Below are 23,765 nucleotides of genomic sequence, written 5' to 3'. Positions count from 1 at the left end.
GCTGCAGGGCAGGGGCTGGCTCCTGCAGGAGTGAAGGGTGGGGAGGGTTTTCTGGCTGCCAGCAGAAGTGGGGCAGGTGGGTGCAGTCGCAGGCAGCTGGCCAGGCTGCATGGCAGGCGGGCAGTAAATGCAAGGCTCGCTGGGAGAGCTGGGACATGATGACAGGAGCAATGTCCTTCAGGAAAGGGGAGAGAGGAAAGCAGAAAATGAAAAAGAGACAAGTTGGGTCAGACTGTGCCATTTCTGCTCAGTTTCCTTGCAGGATGGTGCCTTGTATGTGCTTTGTCCTGTTTGTATGTTGTCCCACTTGTGTGTTGATCCCGGCTGCCCAGGGAAGGTTGGGTGTGAAGGTGGTCTGTGTTTGTTTTAGGAATTCAACCAGGAAAGAGCTCACTGAGCAATCGTCTCATGGCAGTGGGATCAGCTATCTCCTCACCTAACTGCCTTGCTGCACATCCTCTGTGTCAGAAACGAGAGGTGTGCCTATATATGCATGCATGTGTGTGTATACACGTACATACTATTAAGGCAATGCTGGTGAGTGATAGCTAGGACATAGTAACCCACACACAACCAAGTGGAAAGCAGCAGCTTTCCCCAGTCTGCTTGTGGATTGATCCCTTCACCAACCGGTGACCCTCCTGCTGCAGACTCTGTAGAACTGCTCAAAGTTACCAGCCTTCGTTTAGCTTCATAACGTTCCCCAAGCTAGAATCAATTTTCACACTATTAGCACGCTTTATTTTAGCAGTTACATTAGCCATTAGCGTTTGTTAGTATTTATGGAACCTCATTCTGCGGGCAGTCATGGGTTTGTTTAAGAATACGCATGTATTTCCTCAGGTACTTGTACTCGCCTGGGCCAGGGAAGATAATCCCGAGCATGTCTGATGGCTTGGGTCCTCTGTCCATAACCCAGAAACATTTTGAATGTCTAATTCACCACAGCGCCTTATGGTGTAAAGGCATCTTTGCAAGTTTCCATATTTTTAGCTGCATTTCTATTTCTATGATGTGGCTCTTTGTCTTCCCAGCACAACGGGGAAAAGTGATTCCCTGATAGGACAATGATATTGTGGACTGGGGTTATATTTCTGTGTGGGTGCAGATATGCCTGAAACGACCCCGTAAATCAGGGTCTTAAGCTGAATCATTAGACAGGAACGGGAAGAGAATGGCTGAAAATGATGAGGGTGAGAATGGGATTTCCCTGATTGTCTGCTCACATTACAGATGAGCAAAAAAACCTGGAAAAGATGCTCAGGGAAGTGACAATAAAGCAAAACATCCTATTCCACCAAATGGGGTTCAGTCCTGCAGTCCCTGGGTGGTTTCAGGCTGGTAAGGTGGAGAGCCATTAGGCTCAGCTGGTCTTTCCCATGCAGGACCTGCCCAGTTCCCTTCCATGCTGCCAGTTTTCCATCTGTAAATAACCTACCTATAGATAGACTTTGATCGGCCAGGTTGCATGGTTGTTTCTTTTTCTAACCGTAAGTATTTTGATGGCAACTTTAAAAATGCCAGTTAAATTTGTTGCTTGTGAAACTCATCTTACTCATAGATTTGCTCCTCTGGCCTACAGCACTGTCTTATCCAGCCAGACCTGCAAGACCAAAAAAGCCCTGTAAAAGAGCCTCAGCTGGACGGCAGGTGAGTGTAACTACAGATCGCAATTCTTTGGGTTGGATTCACATAGGCAAATATTGAGGTATCATCTAAAACATGGTGCTCCTTTTTAAGCCGATAGGGTCATTTCTCTTGGAGTCATCACATCTTAGTGTGGGTGTCCAAGAGACATGATGTGAATTGTCTCTAAAAGATGTTATTTCTCTTCATTGACTTTGGTGGACATGGTGGGTGAGCAGCTCAGCTGCGGGCATCTAAAGACAGGGGAGAGGACTGTGTCCTTCAAGACCCAAAGCTCTACATCAGAGAGAGACAGAGATTAAAGGAAAATAACATAAGAAGTCAAAATGTTTATAGTTCTTCAGGTGGGAAGAGATGGAATGTTGAAAAAATTATACACAACTTTTCCTCCTCTCCTCGTACGCCCAAACAATCTCAGCTAATTCTGCCCCTTTGAATAAATGTAAGCAACTATGGCTAAAAATAATGCAACTAGAAGGGTAGGACTTGTCTGCATGAAGTTGTCTGTGTGGGTCAGCTGTTGTAAAACAAATCAGAATATGAATTCAAAGTACAGTAGATCTGCACAGAGTCTCAGTGGGATGACTGAAGGAGAAAGTACTTCTCAGGGAACCAATCTAAGCCAATTAACCCGATACAGAGCCCACAATGATCTTTGGGAACCTGTTCATTGGCCTCTTTGGGGTTGGTTCACTCTTTTCACCCTCAGTAAGACACCTGCTGAGGTACGGGGGTGTGTGACACGCTGGGGAAAGTTATACTTTAAAAGTGCTCTTGATCCTTGTCAAGAAAGCATAAATTTAAAAAGTGTTATAATTCAATATATAATAAGGGTTTTGAAGGGAAAACAGTCCTCTCAGGCTTCAAGAATTGTTTTTCCAACCCTCGGAGGGACAGAAGAACTAAAGACACCTTGTTGGGAGTAAGGATGGGCTGGATATTGCAGCAAGCTCTGCAACACAAAAAGCCATGTCAAATCAGTACTATGAATGGCACAACCATGAGAGGGAAGAGAAGTGACACAGGAGCCACAGCTGTGTGGCTTCTCTTGAATCATTTCAGTCTAGAAGATGAGGAACAGGGTGTGGGGCTGCAAAAAGCTGGCCTAGTCCAGCCAGCTGATCTGATCTGAAGGAGGCTCCAAAAGCCCCTGGCTCTTCCTCATGCCTGGGCCTGACCTTCTCTCTGCCACAGAGACCAAAAGCACAAAATGTCACTGGCAGAGGAGAAGGATGTGGCAGTAAAAAGGAAGAACTAAGAGAACTGAATGAATATATAAAATATATAAAAGGAATATACAAAATAATATTCACAGATCCAGAAGAAAAAGACCTAAGGGCAAGTTAAGGGGAGGATGTATGAGGACTATTTTCAAAACAGGCAAAGGTCAGATTACTAATAATGTTGTGATTTTTCAGATGTTTTGCTGGATCTGCAAAAGATTTCATAGAATCATAGAATCATTTGATTGGAAAAGACCTTTAAGATCATCGAGTCCAGCTGTACCTGTCCATTACTAAACCATATCCCTAAGCACCTCCTCTACCCATATGTTAAATACCTCCAGGGATGGGGACTCGACCACTTCCCTGGGTAGCCTGTTCCAGTGCCTGATAACTCTTTCAGTGAAGAAATTTTTCCTAATATCCAATCCAAATCTCCCCTGGCGCAACTTGAGACCGTTTCCTCTCATCCCATCGCTTGTTACTTGTGAAAAAGAGACCAACACCCACCTCACTACAACCTCCTTTCAGGCAGTTGTAGAGGGCGATAAGGTCTCCCCTCAGCCTCCTCTTCTCTAGGCTAAACAACCCCAGTTCCCTCAGCTGCTCCTCATCAGACTTATGCTCCAGACCCCTCACCAGCTTCCTTGCCTTTCTCTGGACATGCTCCAGTGTCCCAATGTCCTTCTTGTACTGAGGGTCAATTTGTGCAGCTGTTAACTGATTTGATAGTCCTTGTTCCAAAATCAGAAACCACAGGGAAAAAAGGAGTAAATTTAATGTACAATGCACGTAGCATTTAAGAAATGCTTCTGGAATATTTTTCTAAAATATGCCTTTTTTTTGACTAATCTGTTTAATCTCTGCACAGCATTAAAAACAAATCTATTTCCAGTGCCTTCAATAGGACAGAACAGTAAAGAGATATATATGTACACACAGATAAGATATAAAAATATATTTAAAAATATTTAAATATATGCAAAATATATCTTCTTCAACACTATCTATTCATATTATATTTGCTCTGGTTGCATTTCATATTTTAGGCAAAATAATGACTACATACAACTGGCAAGTGTGGGCCATTTACATGTTCTTAGCTGTGAACCTCTCTGAAGAGCAAGTGCTGCAGCAGGCTTGTCCTTCATGCGATGCCACTCAGATTTGCAACTGCTCTTCCATGGATTTGGACTTCATTCCCACGGGGCTCACAGCCAAAATCACGGTGTTAAACTTGGCCCACAACAGGATCAAGCACATCCGATCCCAGGACCTGCAGCAGGCTGTGAACCTGAGAGCCCTGCTGCTGCAGTCCAACAAAATCAGCTCAATGGACAAGGACTCGTTTCGCTCCCTCGGGAAACTGGAGCTCTTGGACTTATCAAATAACAGCTTGACTCACTTGTCCCCTGCGTGGTTTGGGCACCTTTTTTCGCTCCAGCACCTCCACCTTCAAGGCAATTCCTACAGAGACCTGGGGGAAAGCTCCCCCTTTTCTAGCCTGAGAAACCTGAGCTCTCTCCACCTGGGCAACCCGCAGTTCTCCACGATAAGGCAAGGGAACTTTGAGGGCATTGAGCTTCTCGACAAGTTGTGGATTGATGGTGGCAATCTCATTCAGTACGAGCCGGGAAGTTTGAAACTGATTAAGAAGGTAAACCACATGATCATAAACATAAGAAATACTAGTGTATTCTCTACAATTGTCAGGGACCTTCTCCACTCCGTTGTTTGGTTAGAAGTGAGAGAAATAGAGTTCAGAGTACCTGCTGAAATGCAGCTATTGAGACCCATGTCGTCTTCTTTTGCAAATAAAGTTTCCTTTAAACAGACCTTATTAACAGATGCTACTGTGCCTGAGATTGTCAGCATTTTAGAAGACATGCCTAAATTAGTGGAGGTGGAGATGACAGCCTGTAGACTCTTGGGAACTGGACAATGGAAAACACAAATGCAAGCAAACCAATCACAGACTCTTAGAGTTCTGACAATAGAGAAATTATCTATAGAAAAATTTTATTTGTTTACAGATCTTCAGTCTGTGGAGGGTCTACTATCTCTTCTTACCAAAGTCACAGTTGAAAACACCAAGGTCTTTTTGGTACCATGCAGCCTTTCACGACATCTTCTGTCATTAGAATATCTTGACCTTAGTGCGAATTTGCTCGGAGACCAGAGTTTGGAACATTCGGCCTGTCAGGGTGGTTGGCCCTCACTACAAATTCTAAATTTAAGTCAGAATTCACTGAGTGACTTTGAAATGACGGCTAAAAGTTTGTCTCACCTAAGAAACCTAATTCTCTTAGACATTAGCCAAAATAATTTTGGTGCTATTCCAGATGCATGTGAATGGCCAAAAACCCTGAAATATTTAAACCTTTCCAGCACTCAGATTCCTAAACTAACAACTTGCATTCCCCTGACGCTGGAAGTTTTGGACGTCAGCTCTAACAACCTGAAGGAGTTTGGACTGCAGCTCCCATTTCTCAGAGAGCTGTACCTTGCAAAAAACCAGCTGAAGACCTTGCCTGGTGCCGCACCCATTCCTAACCTCGTGGCCATGTCAGTCAGAAGAAACAAGCTCAACAGTTTCTCCAGGGAAGAGTTTGAGTCCTTCAAGAAGATGGAGCTGCTGGATGCCAGCGACAACAACTACATCTGCTCCTGTGAATTCCTCTCCTTCGTCCACCACCAGGCTGGGTCCTCCCCGTCCTCGTGGCCGTCGGCTACAAGTACCACGCGGTCTGGTACATGAGAATGACGTGGGCATGGCTGCAAGCCAAGCGGAAGCCCAAGCGAGCCCCCGCAAAGGACATCTGCTATGACGCCTTTGTCTCCTACAGCGAGAACGATTCTGACTGGGTGGAAAACATAATGGTGCGGGAGCTGGAGCAGGCCTGCCCCCCCTTTCGGCTCTGCCTCCATAAGCGGGACTTTGTGCCCGGGAAGTGGATCGTGGACAACATCATTGACTCCATGGAGAAGAGCCACAAAACGCTCTTTGTGCTGTCCGAGCACTTTGTGCGGAGCGAGTGGTGCAAATACGAGCTGGACTTCTCGCACTTCCGCCTCTTTGACGAGAACAACGATGCGGCGATTCTCATCCTCCTGGAGCCCATCCAGAGCAAAGCGATTCCCAAGAGGTTCTGCAAGCTGCGGAAGATCATGAACACAAAGACCTACCTGGAGTGGCCTCTTGAAGAAGAGCAGCAGGAGATGTTTTGGTTTAATTTGAAAATAGCTCTAAAATCCTAGCTAGGGAGATTAAAGAATTAATATGTAGCAAACGATTTGTTTCCCTTGCCTGTTTGACCCATCACTTTTCTGTATGTTGAGAACAGAGAGCTGAGCTACTGTGAATTCTATTACTTACTGTGAGATTATTTTCTTTTTGTATCCCTGGTTGTGAATTGTTGTACTGGTTTGGGCTGGAATAGAGTTTATTTTCTTCATAGTTGCTCCTATGGTGCTGTGGTTTGGATTTGTGACCAAAAGAGTGTTGATAACAGAGGCATGGGTTAGCTGTTGCTGAACAGTGCTTGCACAGCATCAAGGCCTTTTCTGTTTCTCGCGCTGTCCTGCCAAGTGAGCAGGGGGTGCATGGTAATTTGGGAGGGGACACAGCTGGGACAGCAGATCCCAGCTGACCAAAGGGATGTCCCATACCATATGATGTCATGCTCAGCCATGAAAGTTATGGGAAAGAAAGAGGAAGGGAGGACATTTGGAGATGGTGTTTATCTTCTCAAGTAACTTATGCGTGATGGAGCCCTGATTTGATGGAAATGGCTAAACATCTGCCTGCTGACAGGAAGGAGTGAATGCATTCCTTATTTTGCTTTGCTTGCGTGCAGCTTTTGTTTACCTATTGAACTGTCTTATCTCAACCCTCTCACTTTTATCCTTCCGATGCTCTGCCCCGTCGCACTGCGGGGGGAGCGAGCGAGCGGGTGGGTGGTGCTGAGTTGCCTTCCAGGGCTAAACCACAACAATTGTCTACACACGTTAATCAGCAGTGTTAGCAAAAGCTGTTTCATTTAAATATTTAATGATGAAAAGTTGTTTAGATATACAGCTATGTAGTTTGTATAACCTTACCTTTGCAAAAGCTTTAGGGGAGAGCCTGCCTAGCCAAGGGTTTTTCTGCATGCTTTGAATAAATCACTTCTAATCAAATGCAATAAAGGTCAGTTTATGCAGCAAGGATTTTTGTCCTTGCTCTCCTAGTTAGTGGATCTAAGGACTGATTCTCAGCAGTATTTCACAATCACTGTAGGTTAAATGTCCAGATCTCCTGAGGGTTGCGTTGCAAGGCTTAATGTAAAAATGCACTTTCATGCTGCAGTTCTGGCTGTTGTAGCACGTATAGTCTATGGCAGGCAACTTTCTCGGTGAAAGACACCTATGGAGGATGATTTCCGCCTAGTTTCATTGTACCATATGTGGGAATAGATGCTTCAGAGTAGGATCCAAATACTCTTCTGACTTGCTCAAATGGAGTTTAAGCTGTTCTCAGTTAGAATGTGGGAAATACTAATGTGTATGTAGTCTTTGAATTCAACACCATACTCCTCTCTCTGATCAGGAGCCTTAGCACAGGCATAGAAAAGGTGTTTCCTACTTTTCTGCTCCCTCTGTAAATGTAGTCCACAAAACCAGAGGGGGAGTAGAGAGCATCCCACCTCAGATACTGTGTTTGTCAGCTGGGGCCATGTTTTCTCGAGAAGATTGCTGGGACAAGGCCTCTACTTGCTGAAAAAGTGGAATAAATGGGAGACACTGGCACCAGGCTCTTTCTTCAGGGGTGATTTTATAACAAAGTGGTATCTCATGCAACATCCACCTTTCAGCCACAGAAAATTTCAGATGAACCATAACAGCTTGAATCTGGCAGGCCAGAGGGACAACTACCTTCTGGATCAGCTCAGGGCTTAGTCACAGTGTAGGACATTTCCAGGCATGTACAGAAGCAGACTCTGAAAGCCTTCACATGGAAACGCCTACAGCATTTTGCTGGACCTGTGACCAGATCATGTCCAAGTTAGTGTTTTTATTGTTGTGTTTTGGTCTTGGGCATCTAGCGGGCATCTAGCATGTACAAAATCTCTGTTCAAGCACCTCAATATTGGTAACTGAGTTGGTACATTGAAAGTCCCATCTCACAGCTAGTTACCTGTTGTATTACTGCTTTTAGGAAGTTCTCTGCCCAGCCAACATGTCAGTGAGAGCAGAAGTCCCTCTGTCCTTTGCTAGCCATTGAGGAGGCCGAGGACATTCTTCCATGACACCCACAATTAGGCAACTCTGACGGTGTAATGCAAATGGACAATTTATTTATGTGCATTTTTGCATATATGAATACAGACGTAACGCATGATAACAATTATTAACTTTGCTACTTCATCTAAGCAAACAAAGCCACCTTTTTCTATGTACTTAAGATTTGCTCTTTCATTTACTTAATGGTTTTTTAATTGCATCATTTCCTATTTTTAGCATCTAAACCTTACCTTCATCGGTAGATGGCTTCACTCAATCCCTGCTTTATTCTCATATATATATTAAAGTGTAAATTAAGCTCATCTGTATTTCTGATTTCTAATAACAATGTAAACACTGACCATATTTCATCTGACTTCCAAAGCTACTTCAGCTAGGCTAATTACCTTTTAAGACCAGTTTCTCTGACTCCTAAACAGAACTGCCCCTCCTTGCGAAAACACGCTGTTCCTCACAGTGTCAAAAACTCAGTCACTAAGCAGCAAGTCTTAGGCACCCATTTTGATCTGGGTGTTTTGGTTTGTTGTTTTTGTTTTTAAAGAAGCAATATCAACATACAGAGTTGGTGGTTAGGGATCGTAACTTCATCCTCCTGTGTTTGAGAAGCTGGTTATTGGAAGTCAGGCCTTTTGAGCATGGTGACACTAAGGCAAAGAGGACTTAATACAGGACCTCCACGTATAGGCCGATCTGACTACCAAGCACACCATAAGCGTTGCCATGGTTAGAGGTTTTTGCAAATGGTCATTGGAAGATGCACGAGTTACAATACAACAGCTCTTGAAAGAGGTGAGGGGAAAAAAAAGCTAATGGCAATCTTTTATTACCTTACATGAATCAAACGAACAAACTATTTGGGTGCCATTTTTCAGAATTTGCTGTATACAAAGCCATTATTTGACTTAAAATTCTTCTTAGCTGCTGCACAATTTTCTGTAGTCAGAATTTCAACAGGAAGCCACTACCAATATATTTAATAATGAAACAAACTTAAAATATTTCTTTTCTTTTATTTTTCAGGGGATATTCATTCTAAGAAATGTCGTCTTTTTTTTTTCCCCTAGCACAATCTTCCCATTAAAGGCAGCAATTTCTTATAATTCTTACTTTGAGAAAATAAAAAAAATGCTTTAATAGCATGCTGTAAAGTCTCTGTAAAGCTGAAAGAGACACTGCAAAAGGACCTATAGCACACCAACTGCTATTTTCTCTAGTCTTTTAAAATTAAGTGCAGAATATGCATGTTATTGTAGACAGCTAAATACCCAACATTTCGCATTCTCACTAATGATTTGAGTCCTACTCTAGACCCAGTGAGTAATTAATGCCTTGGACGATGCCTATAACAACTGGTTGCCAAACCACCAGATAGCAGAACCAGTCCAAAAGTTGTCCGTACAATGCGTGTGCATTCCCACCTGATCTGTTGCTAAGGAAACTGGAGAGAAAATGCAACACTAGGTAAGTCATAGTATTTTTCTTAGCCAGAATCAAAGAAAAAGTATTGGGTTAAAATTTTGAAATGCCTTCTTTTCAACTCTTCTAATTTTTTTAGGGGTAAGGTGAAAATTAAATATCCTCCCCACATATGGTTAAAATAGGTTTCAAAAAAGTAAGCCAGACTTCACTTCCACTCAAGCAGGTCTCTACAGATGCAGCAGCAGATCTTCCACTATTATTTCATTTGCTAAAGGAAAAATGTTGTTTACTAACTATTAAGAGAAAAGGGAAAAAACAGCACTTGTTCTGAAAGTGGATTATATAAATTTTGTTATTTCATTAAAGAGCAAAATCCACTGCGTGGTCTTTCTCAAACTGCGATTTACATTCTTTAAAATGTTCCTCTCATTATAAAAATGATTTCCGAATGTCTTAAAATCAAGAATGAAAATACACATGCACTTTTCTTTTCCTAGCTTGTTTGGGGTCTTAGATAAGATAAAGCCAGACAGAACTATCATCTTCCCTAAATATAATTGTTCCTTAATAATAATTGGTTTTCCATTTATGTAATGTGGCCACCTCATCCCTCCACTGCAGATCAAAACAAGAATTAGTAAGTAATCAGACCGCGGTTTAGAAAATCCAAATCAAAAGCACACTTCTTAGGGAGAGGGTATGGGTTACTTCACATCCTCTTCAAATCAACTTTCTCAGGGCAGTATGGGCAAGTCTGGTTCTTGCCAACAGTGCACCAACCACGGATGTGGGATCCGTGAAACCTGGTACCAGGTGTATTGGTCAGGAATCTTTCAAATATAAACAAGGCCCAGCGTGTACATTTGCAAACCTAGTCAAACCATCAACAGATAATAGTAATGACTGATTATGGATGCTGCCTTGTTTTATAACTGAGCAGTTTCAAATGACTTAAAATATTTAGAATATTTAGAATTATTTTAAAGTTGAATCCAATGCCCTGAACATCCAGCCTGGTATTCATATTTTCCAGCTTGAAAGAAGCCATGATACTTTTATGAACTGCAGAAGGGGCTGATTAGTAAGATTGTTCCAGCATGTATGAGATAGATACCTTTCCGTTTAATTTCTGGAATGTAAAATGCTGAGTTGTTTGGTACCCTCGAGTATGAGACACTGGGTCTTCTGTCAGGCTGTAGAGTACGTATGCACCATTGTCTGAAAAGGCTTCCACATCTGCCTTAAAACTACCCCACAAACACAGCCCCAGACACAGCCAGAGGAAATCCTCTGCAGCACACGGGAGCCTGAATTAGCAGACGTGACCAAGGGGTCAGCATGCCTGGGCTAACGTACTGCCGGGCACACCCCCACAAGGCTGTGCACCAAGTACCTGAAAGGCAGATTTAGGCCTGAAACTGTAGGATTATGCCCACTCTTGCATCAGTTTGTCTGCCAAGGAGCTGCGTGGCCTCAACTTGTGTCACAGAACTGAAATATATTTCATGCTCCTATTTTTACTTTTGTGCTATGTCGTTTCTGAATGTGGTTTTGGTTCCTTTTTTTTCTTGGTATTTACTGCCGCTGTTATTATTTTTTAATGCAGCATAAAAGAGGAGAAAACAACTGTTCCATAATTACATGGAAAGGATACACATGATTACAGGACAGCTGGTAGGTATTTTCAATGATCCCTTCTTCATTTATATCCACAAAAATTTTCTGCCCGCAGATTGCTCAGATGTCACTGGACAAATTTCTTGTTGGCATGCCACTGATGATGCAAAACTGTCAAGATCAAGTTTACAGGAAAAAAGAAGCTAAAGAACAACAAAATATTTGCTTAGAGTCAAGGATGCATAAACACATTTTAAGTGCCATCAAAGATAAGGACAGCATGAAAATGTCTACAGTTTTCTTAGTTTAGTAGTGCCAAGTTACCAAGAAATAATTAAAACCTTATTGCTGATGCAAGAGCGTTAGCAACCGTCTGCTTGATTTCAAGGAACTGGGTCATAGAGAATTGTGCTGAGATAATCGCTTATTTGGAAGGGGAAAGTAAGAGCTATAAACAGGAAAAGGCAAGAAGAGTCTTTCACAGACTTTGGGGAAGTAAGAAGCTTGTCTTCCTATGGCAATTAGGAAAATTATGTAGTGTTTTGTATGTAGGGACCAGCCTGTTGGAAACCCCAAATCAGGCCCTGGCATGTCACTGGCTACTATTTCATTAAGACGATTCTTCTAATCATGAGGCTGACAAGGGAGTTCAACAGTTTGTCAGTGCACAAGAACAGCTCTCCTCAAAGAAAAGTGAGGTTGGTTTGCTGCAAAAGGATCCAGTAGACCTTATTCTCATGAACCCAGGGGCACAAGAGATTCAAGAGCTCACTTCCACTCCTCACAAGTGGTATTCAGGATGATGATCCCCAGCACTTACACCAGTGGTGGAAGCCATGTAGTCAGAACAAATCTCTGCAGAGTCTCTTCCCATCAGTCCATAGTACAGTCCGTAAAAAAGCAGTGTCACAGCAAAATGCATGGAGTCATCAGACTTGATTCTGTCATTAAACCAAAAAAGAGTACTCAGGTGAGTCTGTTCTTGACAAAAGCACCAGAATAAAATATCAACAAGATTTTTACTCAGGTTAGCTCCTGCTTCATTCAAACTGCAGGTTTAGTTTCATTTTCTTTTGCAGCAGCAGACACCCTCATACTTGAGTATCAATATGCTTGACGGCTAGCAATGTTGAAAGTAGGCTATGAACTGCTTTGGGGGCCACAGCTAATCAGCTCTGTTATGGGAAGGCCAAGCTGACACATTTTCTTATAGAAAGGGAATTTGGTAGAGCCTTACAGAACAATTAGATATATTTTGTTGTTTTGCAGAAGCAACAAGATCAGCCAAATCTCAGTAAGGTGTAAGATGCTGATCAAAGAAATGTTAAGTTTCTGTAGCTGAAAGAGCCCACTGTCCTCCTGAATAAAAATTCCTTGGAATAAAATCTTTGCTAAATTGCAGCAAGCAGTATTTAACCCCCTACCCCCAAAAAACCCCAACTCAGTGGAGTCTGCAAAAATGTTAACAACTCTTATCATCTCTCTGAGACTGTATGTGTTACAGGTCTTGGGAGACTGAAACCTGGCTACTAAATATTCATAAAACTGGAGCTTCTCAACATTAAAGAGGACTTGTCACTTCTGCTGCAACAGGGCACAAAGGAAGAACCTTTAAAATAGAGCTAAGAAATTTTGTAGTTATAACTTTAAAATACACAAAATTTATATTTTTAAATGGGGGAATTTATCTGGTTAATAAAATACCTCAACAGAATAAAGCTTAACAGTATTGGTAACACAAGACTGTTAAGTTTCTGCCAAGAATTTTCCATCGGAGCTATGTACTTTTGGGTTAATCAACTACACAATGTATGGGCAACAAATCTGACACTTAAAGGAACAGCTGATTTATGTATGTCCAGTATCTCCAGTACCTCCAAGAAGTGTTGGACTTACAGCAGATGCATTATGTCGTTGATCTACACACTCTTGAGGAATCCCTGGAATTTCTGATCAGACGGCACCGCAAACAGAGTCCAGCACAGTAGCTCTGGCTGGGCTGCTAGTCAGACAGAAATCCGGGATGAACATAAAGAAAATTCAAACTCTACCCAGGCAAAAATTCTAGCTGGATTAATAGGTTAGGTTGAGAATCATCTGGATATACAGTATTGTATTTGGCAACAGCCAAAATAAAGAGAAACCCCTATCAATATTATAGACTGGTAAAGTAGGAACTCATAATTATCAGAAAGAATTATAATGTGGTTTTGATATGAATGTGCTTATCTATTTTTATCCTTTACATCAAGCCTTTTTATGTCTCATCTCCTTCAAGTACGTAAATGAAGGACTGCGGATTAACTCAGCAGTTAAATTAGGGGATTAAATGAGTGAACACAGTAGCTGTATGAAGTTTAAGGTTTTTCCCCTCTTCACACCACAAACAAAAGTTGTAAAATGACTAAACATCAACCTTCAGACCAAATATGCAATAATAAAAATCAAGAAGTAAGAGAACCTACAGCTACACAACATAAAAGGGGTTTCATAAATTAAGGTGGGTGGTGAAGAGACCAGCCTGGAGCAATTTCACTACAGACAAAGTAAAGTCTATCAAATAGGAAATCATAACAGTTGCCAATCCCAATTTTATGTGAAGAAACCTATCTAAATAATAAATTAAATCCAAACATGGTAAACATTATGGCTAGATAACCCAGAATTCCAATTGCATAATTCAGTTTATAGATTAGGACCATCAGTAGACCAACCTATGGATAACAGAAAAGAAAGACTGCTCAAGACCTTGTGTATTTTGCAGAGTGGCACAAAATGCCACATATGCAGCTTCTACTGAAGTAGTCATATAAATTCAATAGAAGTTTTACACTTCTATATTTCTCCCTTACTTAAAGGTGAATAAAAATATATAATATGGGAAAAAGTACAGGAAAAAAAAAAAAGGAAACCTTTTTTATTTGCTTCACTCTTCACAAGAAATGGTAATTGTGAACAGATTGCTAACATAATTAAAACAGTTGTGAATTGTGAAGGAGTGAGACATAGGCTCAAACAGGACAAGGACAGGTAAAAAACAACTGAGGTAAGTTAGGTATAGTCAAGTAAGTATACCACCAATGAAATTTATCGAAAATACTTGGAAGTTAGCAGAAGCAATCTCTAAACCTTTCATAATTGTCTTTGCGAGCCCAGGGTGGAGAGGCAGAGTTTCAGAGGGCTGGAGAAGGAATACTACAGACCTCTCTCTAGGGAGGCAGAGGGGGCTCTAATGAATAAATTCAGACTATTTGGTATATATACACCCAACTGAGTTTTGCAGGCTCAGTAATGCCTGGGATAACTGCTGACGGTAAGAGTCTGCAGGATGGTAAACCAAGATGGAACTGATGGAATGAATTTAACTCATTTAATTCTTTTTCATTTGCATGTCATGCATGATAAACGCTGGTTTAGAGGAACTTATTCATACTGCAGTTGGAAGATTCCTTCAAATGCAACTGCTGATGGCCCTTTTTGTAATCTGTGAAGACTTGTTCCAGGGAAATTCTTATTTGATCTCCTCCTTTCACAGGTTTCCTTTAAGAAACAATATCAAAATCCCCCCAAACAAGGCAAAAACAACAAAAAAGGACATCTTCTTCCCAAGAGAGGATTGCAGGCTGCTCTGAAAGTGATGTAACTGGTAGCAAATGAGAGCATTCCCCACAGGGACAGAGATCTCCACCAGTAAACTCAGACGGTGAGACAAAGAGGAACAACCCACATCTGCAGCAGTGTGACTAACTGTTGGCAAAATTGAGACAGTCATTTAAAAGTAATGACATGCTGCGGTTCCATTTTGCATGGTTAGGTTTGATTAACGGGTTGCCCAACTGTAAAACTCACACAAAAAAATGTGACTTGTACAGCATCTGAGACAGGAGGTCCTTTGGCCCTAGAATAAAGATGTTACTCTGCCTCGCACCCTGTAAATAACTGGTAATCCCAGTGTAGTAAATGGTGATATATCACTAAGATACAACTCCTCAGACCCCCACATCCTATCCTCAACAAACTAAACTGCCTATTGATAGAATTAATGCTACTGAAAAAAACAGTTTGTTTTCTAACCCAAACTATATATGGAGACCGCAGGGCTAAAGCTTTGGGAGCAAGTTTTCTGAAATCGGTGGAGGCAGTTTGGCCTTTAAGACCTAAAGCTACTCTTACAAGCTTTCAGAAAGGCAGATTTGGCTGCGTTAATTTGGGGTACCGCTCAGTTACATAACCACACTACTGAAGGTTTCTCTTAAAAACTCTTCCTACAGCACAACAAAATGCTGTGGCTTAAAATTTTAAACCTTTTCTCTAAATGAAATTATATCAAACTTAATATGTATATTTGCTTGAATTGCCCACAGTGATGAAATATTCTACTTCTTTTCCAATAAGCAAATATTTGAAACCCACTGACGAGTCAAAAGCCCTGTGATGCCAGTTCTCTCCGTGATCACATTAATAAACCATGGATTTCAATTGTGGAAGTCTGAAGACAAAGATAAAGCAAGACTGACTTTAATATGTCTTCGTAGAGTTAGCTCCTGTATCTTTACAGAAAGTTTACTAAAAATAAAAAAAAAATCTGAGGGGAGATGTTTTTCAAATTTATGTTTGGTTTGAGGCAGGGGGATTTTTTAAAAGCAAACAAAAAGCACAATCCATCTAGACTAAAAAGCTATTTCTATGGAAGATTAATCTCCTTCCTTAACCCAAAAAGTAGAATTTGAAGGAATGTGTGTTACTCCCAGTTTTGACACAGATTTCAACTGAAGCAGATCTGGATTATTCTTCTTCTCCTAAAAAAAAGGAGAAACTCTTAAAAAAATATTCCCCCGAGCAAGCATGCAACTATTGAGCAAAATGGTATTTCACAATATAAGTTTAAATAAATTAACAGACAGAAACACCTGTAAAAGGCAACGGCGCAGCATCATTAGATCACATCACTGTTACGCATTTCTCCGCCCTGCAGCCCTGGGCTTGTGACCATAAAAGCGGCAGAGCTCCTTCCACGCCATGCAGCCCTGCTGGCATAGCACAGGTCAGTGGTCCCTACACACCCCTGATCGCGGAGCCTGAGGTCTCTTGGCCTTCACTAGAGGCCACCAAAGGCTCCCATCCCAGTTGCCTTCCTGCCTGCCTTGCTACTGTCCAATGCGATCCCCCTCCAATGTGCTTACGTACTGTGGGTTGCTTATTTTTTTTCAGTAGACTGAAAGTAAAGTCTGAACTTAAGTGGCAAAGCCAGAACTGAACGGGCACACATCCTCAGTAAAGTAGCTAGTTTCTAATACAAATCTACAACAGAACTTTGTTATCAAGTTAGCTGCAAAATGAAATGCTAATTAATTAAAAAATGGTATCACAACCTTCTCTTGAGTGATGCTGTTATCACATCAGTTGGTATATACTGTTTGCAGTAATTGTTTCAAATTTCCTTATTGATTTTTATGTCTTCCAGATTGTTAATTTTAATACTATTAACCTCTATATGAAATGCATGAGTATGTTAGCATGTAAATGAGGACAAAGATAAGAATCGAGTCACACAGATGAAAACCCCAGTATTGATTTACTATTAATACTGGAAGGTCACCATCTGGACAATTCCATAAAATAATACATCTGCATTATTGCTAAATGGGAGCTTTAACATCTGGATCATATTATTCCAAATTTTCCTCATCCACCCATCATAGCAAGAGGAATTTCCTGACAAATCAGATTGCTGCCCAAAGGTAAAATGTTTTTCTCATTACCGTACTTTAAATGAGCTCAAAAAGACCTAGAACTGAAGTCAGCATCAGTGTCATAGACAACTGTCCCATCTTCTAATTATGCAGATTAAATAGGTCATACAAGCACCAACCGAAACATGTCCATCTGCCCTCTGCTTCCCTCACAGTGTTCCCCCCGCTTGGAGCGAGCAAGAATGCCCATCACCAGCAAATTCAACAGAAGAACATTATTCCACTATCCTTTCCATCTTATAGCATATGGTGAAAACTGCATACATAAAGAAAATAACTGTGTAATAATTAGATTTATTGTGACAGACTGACCTTACCAGAACTTGTTAACTTGGCAATGCAAGCTAACTGGCTCTCTAAAAATCTAGTTTCTTTTGATGTAGACATATTCAAATACTCAAAAACATATGCATGGAAGAAATAATAAATTGGCTGTTTGGGGTTTTTTAAGGTTTAAATTAATATGCTTATACTCAATAGTACATTGGAAATTGGCAAGGATTTCTATATTAAGTAAATCAACCAACCTTATTTTCAAGATTTGCCTCATTACTTAGGTATAGAAATCAATGCTGTCATAACCCTGCTGCTTCATTTTTCAACTGTATTCCAAAGTAAGTTCTCATTACATGACTGCCACATGATACAAGATATACAATCAGTAAAATGGGCAACCACCTACGGGACCAGAAGTAAGGCTTTTGTGTTTGATGCTGTTCTGAGACCATGACAAATCTGCTTTTCTATCTATCTCAGATATTTTAAGATTTCTGTTATGCCACAGGAGAACAACTTTGTCCACATATATTACATTCATTTAATTGTCATCAATGGACAGCTTCCAATGGCAAGCAAATTGCATTGTAAGAATCAGCTGAGTACCCAATAGAATTTTCTTTGGGAAAACACAGTGTCAGAACATTAATAAGCTTTTTCCCTCCTTCCCCATTTGATATGCAAGACTCCTGCCTTTATGTTGAGGAAAATGGGTAGGATAGGCTAGGACAGGCTAGGAATGGTTTTTCAAGGATGGTAATTCTCTGATTAGCATTCCTCATTGCCGCCCCACATCCCAGAGCACACAATACAGTTGCAGGCACACAATTGCCTGCACATCACTGAGTTAGAGGAGTGCAAAATTTGTGAGTGAAATGGAGAAATGAGGGCATTATCTGAACAAAGATGCAAACTTAGTGAAAATCAGGTTTTTACAATGTGAATTAGCAGAACTACAGGCTCCATATTTATTTTTGAAAATCTAAAATAACAATAAAAAAATTCTCTAAAGTAACTCAGAAATTATCTTTTTCTCTAATCTGCCTCCTCATCATTTGGAATTTAACCCCAAACAGTCAGCTACCACCTAGAATTAAATACACAACTGTCAGAGTGGCCTACATTTTATTTCAGGCCAAGGCTTACTAGAAAAACCTCTTCCTTTCTTCCCCCCCTCCCAGGCTAGGATCACACCCGTGTTACTTTATATGTAGCCATCTGGTGAAGGGCAATCTCCTCCTTCTTGCCAAAATTATCCACAGCTGAGCCTTAGTCGCTTTGCTGCAACTTTTTTGCTCTTGCCCCTTTGAAATAGGAGCCTTCCCCAGCATGCCTTTTTTTTTTTCAGGAGGCATTTTACATTCCCGATAAGCCTGGATAAGGCTCTTTTGGAAGGTACAGGCTGTTGCTGTTTCTCTTGCATCTAGTAAGTAGTCGCTGCTTTTTATTTTTTGTTCTTTTTGAGCAAGCTAATGAATGCCCTTTCCATTTAGGGCTGATTTTATGCTCCCTTTGACCTTCATTTCCTTTTTCTTTCAAAAAGAAACCAAACTTTTCTTTTTTACATGGTCGCAAAGCACTTTGAAGGGGAGGGTGGAAGTCAATCACTGCAATCCTTTGCTTTATTTCTACTAACAGGACTGTGCAATTCTTTCTGAGCTCTTACTACGACTCCCACCGTGACCTCAAAGAATCAAACAGAAAGATTTGTCAGCTGATGCTGCCTTCCAACTCATGATATGCAATGGAGGGCTGGCTGCTGGTTTCGTTGATCTCTTGGGACAGAAAATAGAAAAGAAAGCAGTTTTTGGTCAGAGAAAAGGAGCCTTAGGTTTACCGCTCTCACTGAAAATAACGCGTTCTACCTCTTTGTCTGATTTCTCTTCTCCTTTGCTCCTAAAGATGCAACCATGTTGTTCCAGGCAGTGGAAAGTGTTTGGTTTCTTCTCTTCAGTATTAGAACTGTTGTGCATAACCTGTGTGCGAACTATACAGGCATAAACCAAGCGGCCAAAAGCTGGATGGCAACTAAGAGAAATGCATAAGCAAGCAAAAGTAGAGGGCTGTTTTCTCTTTAGTGAGCATGTGGTTGATTTTCAAATTTTGACTTATTTAAATGTTTCCTACCAAATCAAACAAAAAGGATATGCACATGAACGCAAGCATAATAACTGCCACCTGGAAGAGCTGTAATGCAGAAGTCTAGACCTGTCTGTGCTTAGGGGAGCAGTAGGGTTTTTTGTTGTTGTTTACTTTTATGTCAAATGGACAATTTCCTTTATGCATTAACTAAGTTGTTTAAATCCTAAATGCAACCATCTTTACAGTTTCTGCTCCTAAATCAGAGGTTTCCTTATCTGATGCAACAAAGCATGCTAGTTATTTTTCATCTATCTTGTGTAAGGATCTCATTAATTGTTCACCTTTGTATCTTAATGTCTGTCCTATTTGTTAGTCTTCAAAGCACAGTGGATCAGATTTTGGCAGTTACTATACTGGTAGAAATTTGCAACTTTAACATTACTGCATGACATACTTTTAAAGAAAGCAAGCTAATGCAATGAGATCCACAGTGTGTTTGAAAAACTATGCAAAAGTATCTGGATATGAAACACAAGGGCAGTTATAACTTAATACACAAACTTGTAAGTAATTTTGGTGACAACCACTCTTAAGTTACCTAACATGGAATAAATGCAATAAACTACTGCAAAAAAAATACCACTGCAAAAATCTACTGGCAGAGACCCACCATGAGTAGTGTTTGCTATTATAAACTAAATTCATACATAGATAGATGGTAGGTGTGAGAATATATTACTCTCCCAACTAAACAGAGCGTGAAGCAGAACTGCCAAAACTCAGTACAAAGTGAACTTCAGCTACTGCTGCTACTGTTTTTACTGAACGAGTCCCTGCTTCAGTTCCTCTTTTACTGGAGAAGGAGGCCTTGCTGCTGCCACACAGCTCTGCACTGAAAACCGAGGCCCTGGCATGTTTCTGGCACAGATGTTTTGTTTATTTTAAAATGCACTGCAAAAATACAAAGGCCATCACAAAGTCTTATTAAAGGGTTGTGATGGTTGTAGTTGTACTGGAGCCTCCCTAAATTAGACTAAATGCATTTAAAAGTATATTCTTTCCATATTGGCTGTGTCACTTTGTAGGTGTGACTGGCTCCTGTAAACTAATAGTTGGGAACGAAGCTTCGATTGCTGAAGACTAAGTTACACAAGTAATAGGACTGTAACAAGTGTAGGCTACTGGTATTTTTGACAGAGGTTAAGTCTATGTAGTACACAGTAACTGACTTTAAATACTGCTAAGGAGGATAATGCCAAAGCAACACAGAGTGCATGCTGCTTAGGCTCCCATAGGCTTTCCCAGGCAGAGAGGGACCTTCCCAGCTGCTCATCACTGTATGTATACTTGAAGTTCAGGTGTGTTTCAGCACTGATTCGATACCAGTCTCATGCAAAATATTTTCAATGGAAAACAAAGACATGGACAGGCTGAGTGACTTCAGTCACTTCAGGGTTGTGTTCTTTATTCTAAATGTCTATTGAAAACAGTAAGGCAAAAATCGATGGGAAAGAAAAAGCTCTGAACTGAGATGCTAACATGAACGTGAAGTAATTGAATCATACAGCAGAACTGGTCTAGAAGAGAAGTAAAGAGAACATAACGTTAAAGTATATCATATATGATTACATATGATGTGCTCAGGTAATGTGTGCACTCAGGGTTAGGAGTGTGTGTTTGTAAAGGCAGAGAGTTAGGGAGGTGAACCGGAAGTCCTCAGTGAGCTGCGCTACCTGTGACGTCATTAGACAATTCACCTCTATATGTGTTGCTATGACAAATATTTCTTCACTGTTCCCAACCCTGTAAAGTACAGCTGAAGAGCCTGTTTCACAACCTCTGTATTGCAATTTATGCCCCTGTGAAACTCCGCTAACAGTAAAGCTGTCATAGGTCAGGCTGGTTTTATATCTTGCACTAAAACAGTTTCTGTAAATTGTACCAAGGTTTCATTCTTCAGTGTCTAACAGACCGGTCAAGTCAGGGGGTGTGATGCTTCAGTGTCTGAGGAGCAATTGCCAAGAGATGAAGTATTGATCATGACTGTTACTGAGGTCACTGCTATTAAGAAGTTCAGTTATCAAAAACCGGATTTCAATCTACAGATGGCTTAGGGCACTCATCAGCTGATGAAGATGGAAAAGCTAAGAAGCTTCTTGTATGCTTAAAATTCTGCCTGTCTGAAATATCTGTGTCATCCCCATTATTTGTTTAACATTTACTTACATCTCACTTTTTAAGGACTGGCCCTTCCTGAGATGCTGAACTTTTTTTTTTTTTTTAAACTCTTGAATAGGGAGATCAGGGGTGGAAATCATGTCACTTCAGTTTTCTTAGGTTTGCAGAGAGGTCTGTGGCAGGGGAAAGTGAGCTGAAGCACTGTAAGCCCCAGATTTAGCACCTTAACCACAAGACAAGCTTTCTCTCTAAAGAGGCATGTGCATGAGTAACTTGATGAATAGGGGCCTTGGATTCTCTCAATAAACCCTCTGTAGCGTTACTTCAGCTAGACAAGGGTAGTGACTTTTCTCTCCTACCTGGTCCATTGTTAGATGGTTGTTTGAAAACTCAAAGCCTTTTCCTTAGAAGCTTTAGCCTCCTAAAGACTGACCACAGCATCAGTATGCAGACACAGAAAATAAAAGACAATTTGTTTTTTCTCCCTACATAAAAGCTACTTTCCACCTGACTGAAAGCTATGGCTTGCTGCTTTCCACAGAGGCTCAGCCATCTTGCTAGGTGTAAACCCTTAAGAGTATGTCATGAGTCCCTGCTGTTACCTGTAAAAGATGATGTCTTAACCACTCCAAACCTGCTGTCTTTCTGACAAGCTATTCGCACTGTGTGTCTTTGCTTCCACTGAACAAGCACAATCTGGGCAATAACCAACGTTGCAAGTAGAACAAGAACCACCTCCATACGCGTTGGTTCACAGCCATGGTGCTTTGCATGCTCTTCTGATGTGGCAACCTGAAAAGAAAATATGTGTGCTATTTTTAAAAAGAAAAAAAAAAAGTCTAGATTGATTTGTTATACCTAGAGGTAACAGCAAACCTATGTGTGAGAGATACATTATGAGGAAACAGGTTATTGCTGTTATGCATAAAGATACAAGGTAACAAAATAATGAGAATACTTGGTCTTTGTAACTGGAACTATTGTCCTGAAAAAGGAAACGTAAAGTAACAGGCAGAGAGTTGTCTCCTTTTCTTTTCTTTTCTGAACATAAACATAGCCACAAATACATAGTGCCTATGAATTTTAACAGACATTTCATAATTGCAGATCTGAGCCCTGCATAATTATTTAGGTCAAGGTAAATGCAAATTCAGAAGAGGGCTTAAACCCCATTTCAGCTCCCCTCCCTGTAAAGTGAGAATTGTATCTGATATTTATCTTCCTTCTAGAGTTAATGAAAATTTCCTTGAGCCCCTAAGAAAGGAGGGGATTGTCTTGGAGCTACAAATCAGCCTCCTTCATAACTAAAGCTGAGTCAGCTTCTATGTTAGATCAGAGCCTCAGGCCCCTGCGGTAAGAATCTTGATCTTCATCTGAGCTTGACTCAAATTAACCTGGATGTTAGTTTTCCTCTGACCTGGAGCTTTCTGGGGCTACGTTTCAGGACTCAACAGCACCTCCTGGCTTCTAGATCTGTGTATGCGCTGAGTGCACCCCAACTGCACCCTGAAACGAAGCTAAAGAGATGGACATGCACTGTTGCCCTTCCCCTTCCATGCTCTGGTCCCCGTGGGGAGAAACCCCGTGTCCATGGGCTGGAAGGGAGCTGCTGCATGTTCTGGTTGATGCCTGCCCTGGATGACTCTCGGACTGAGACCGTGTGTCACGGTGGCTGATGAGCAGCAGTTACTCTGTTCAGACACAGCCAGTGTTAGACCAGTGGGATCCAGATTTAAGCAAGGAACTACGCAGAAGCCCGACGCCATTCTTTGCTGCTATCCCATGTTAGCCAAGCTTTGAATCCAATTAAAACTTTTGACTTTGCAGAAATCTGGATATAGGTTTAAAACATGTGGTTCTTTCTCACCCCTCCTTCAGAAGGAAAAGTGCAACAGCAGCCACACTTTTTGCCAGTCAAAAAGAAATGACAACATGATGGAAGACACAGCACCGAAGCGGGTACAGAGACCAGCGTCAAACGGCTTTCTTCCCAGCTTTATGCAGGCACCGTAGGGTACCACAACTTCTTTGCTGACAGCGTGCTTGTGTTGAGTCTCCCGAAGCGGCTCATGGGTGTGGGTGCACCCGGTGTCCCCCAGGCTGCAAACACAGGTGCCCCCTTACGGGCAGCGCACCGGCACTGGGCACGCTGGTAGAGCAGGCCGGTAGCTGGAGAGAGCGTAATTAATGTGTGTCCCAAGAAAAGGGAAGGTGGCAACAGGGAGATAAAAAGCTTTTCCTCTTCACCCCCCACCCACCCCCCCCACCCCACACATCAACAAACAAC

General features: G+C 41.3%; 2 protein-coding genes across 2 annotated transcripts; one reads left to right on the top strand and one right to left on the bottom strand.

The window, feature by feature from the left end:
- Positions 1–3,927: 3,927 nt before the first annotated feature.
- On the top strand, positions 3,928–6,128 carry TLR2 (toll like receptor 2). Its single transcript, XM_009639400.2, is given in 2 exon segments — positions 3,928–5,572; positions 5,575–6,128. Coding segments are annotated over 2 exon segments (2,199 nt in total).
- Positions 6,129–9,452: 3,324 nt separating this feature from the next.
- RNF175 (ring finger protein 175) lies at positions 9,453–21,846 on the bottom strand. Its single transcript, XM_009639386.1, is given in 7 exon segments — positions 9,453–9,571; positions 10,254–10,375; positions 11,227–11,360; positions 12,010–12,133; positions 13,803–13,892; positions 14,785–14,936; positions 21,838–21,846. Coding segments are annotated over 7 exon segments (750 nt in total).
- Positions 21,847–23,765: the final 1,919 nt, after the last annotated feature.

Source organism: Egretta garzetta, unplaced genomic scaffold (assembly GCF_000687185.1).
Source record: "Egretta garzetta isolate BGI_Z169 unplaced genomic scaffold, ASM68718v1 scaffold810, whole genome shotgun sequence".
NCBI classification, from domain to species: domain Eukaryota; kingdom Metazoa; phylum Chordata; class Aves; order Pelecaniformes; family Ardeidae; genus Egretta; species Egretta garzetta.
The sequence above is the reverse complement of the archived record's forward strand: the minus strand, read 5'-3'. Positions and strand labels throughout refer to the sequence as shown.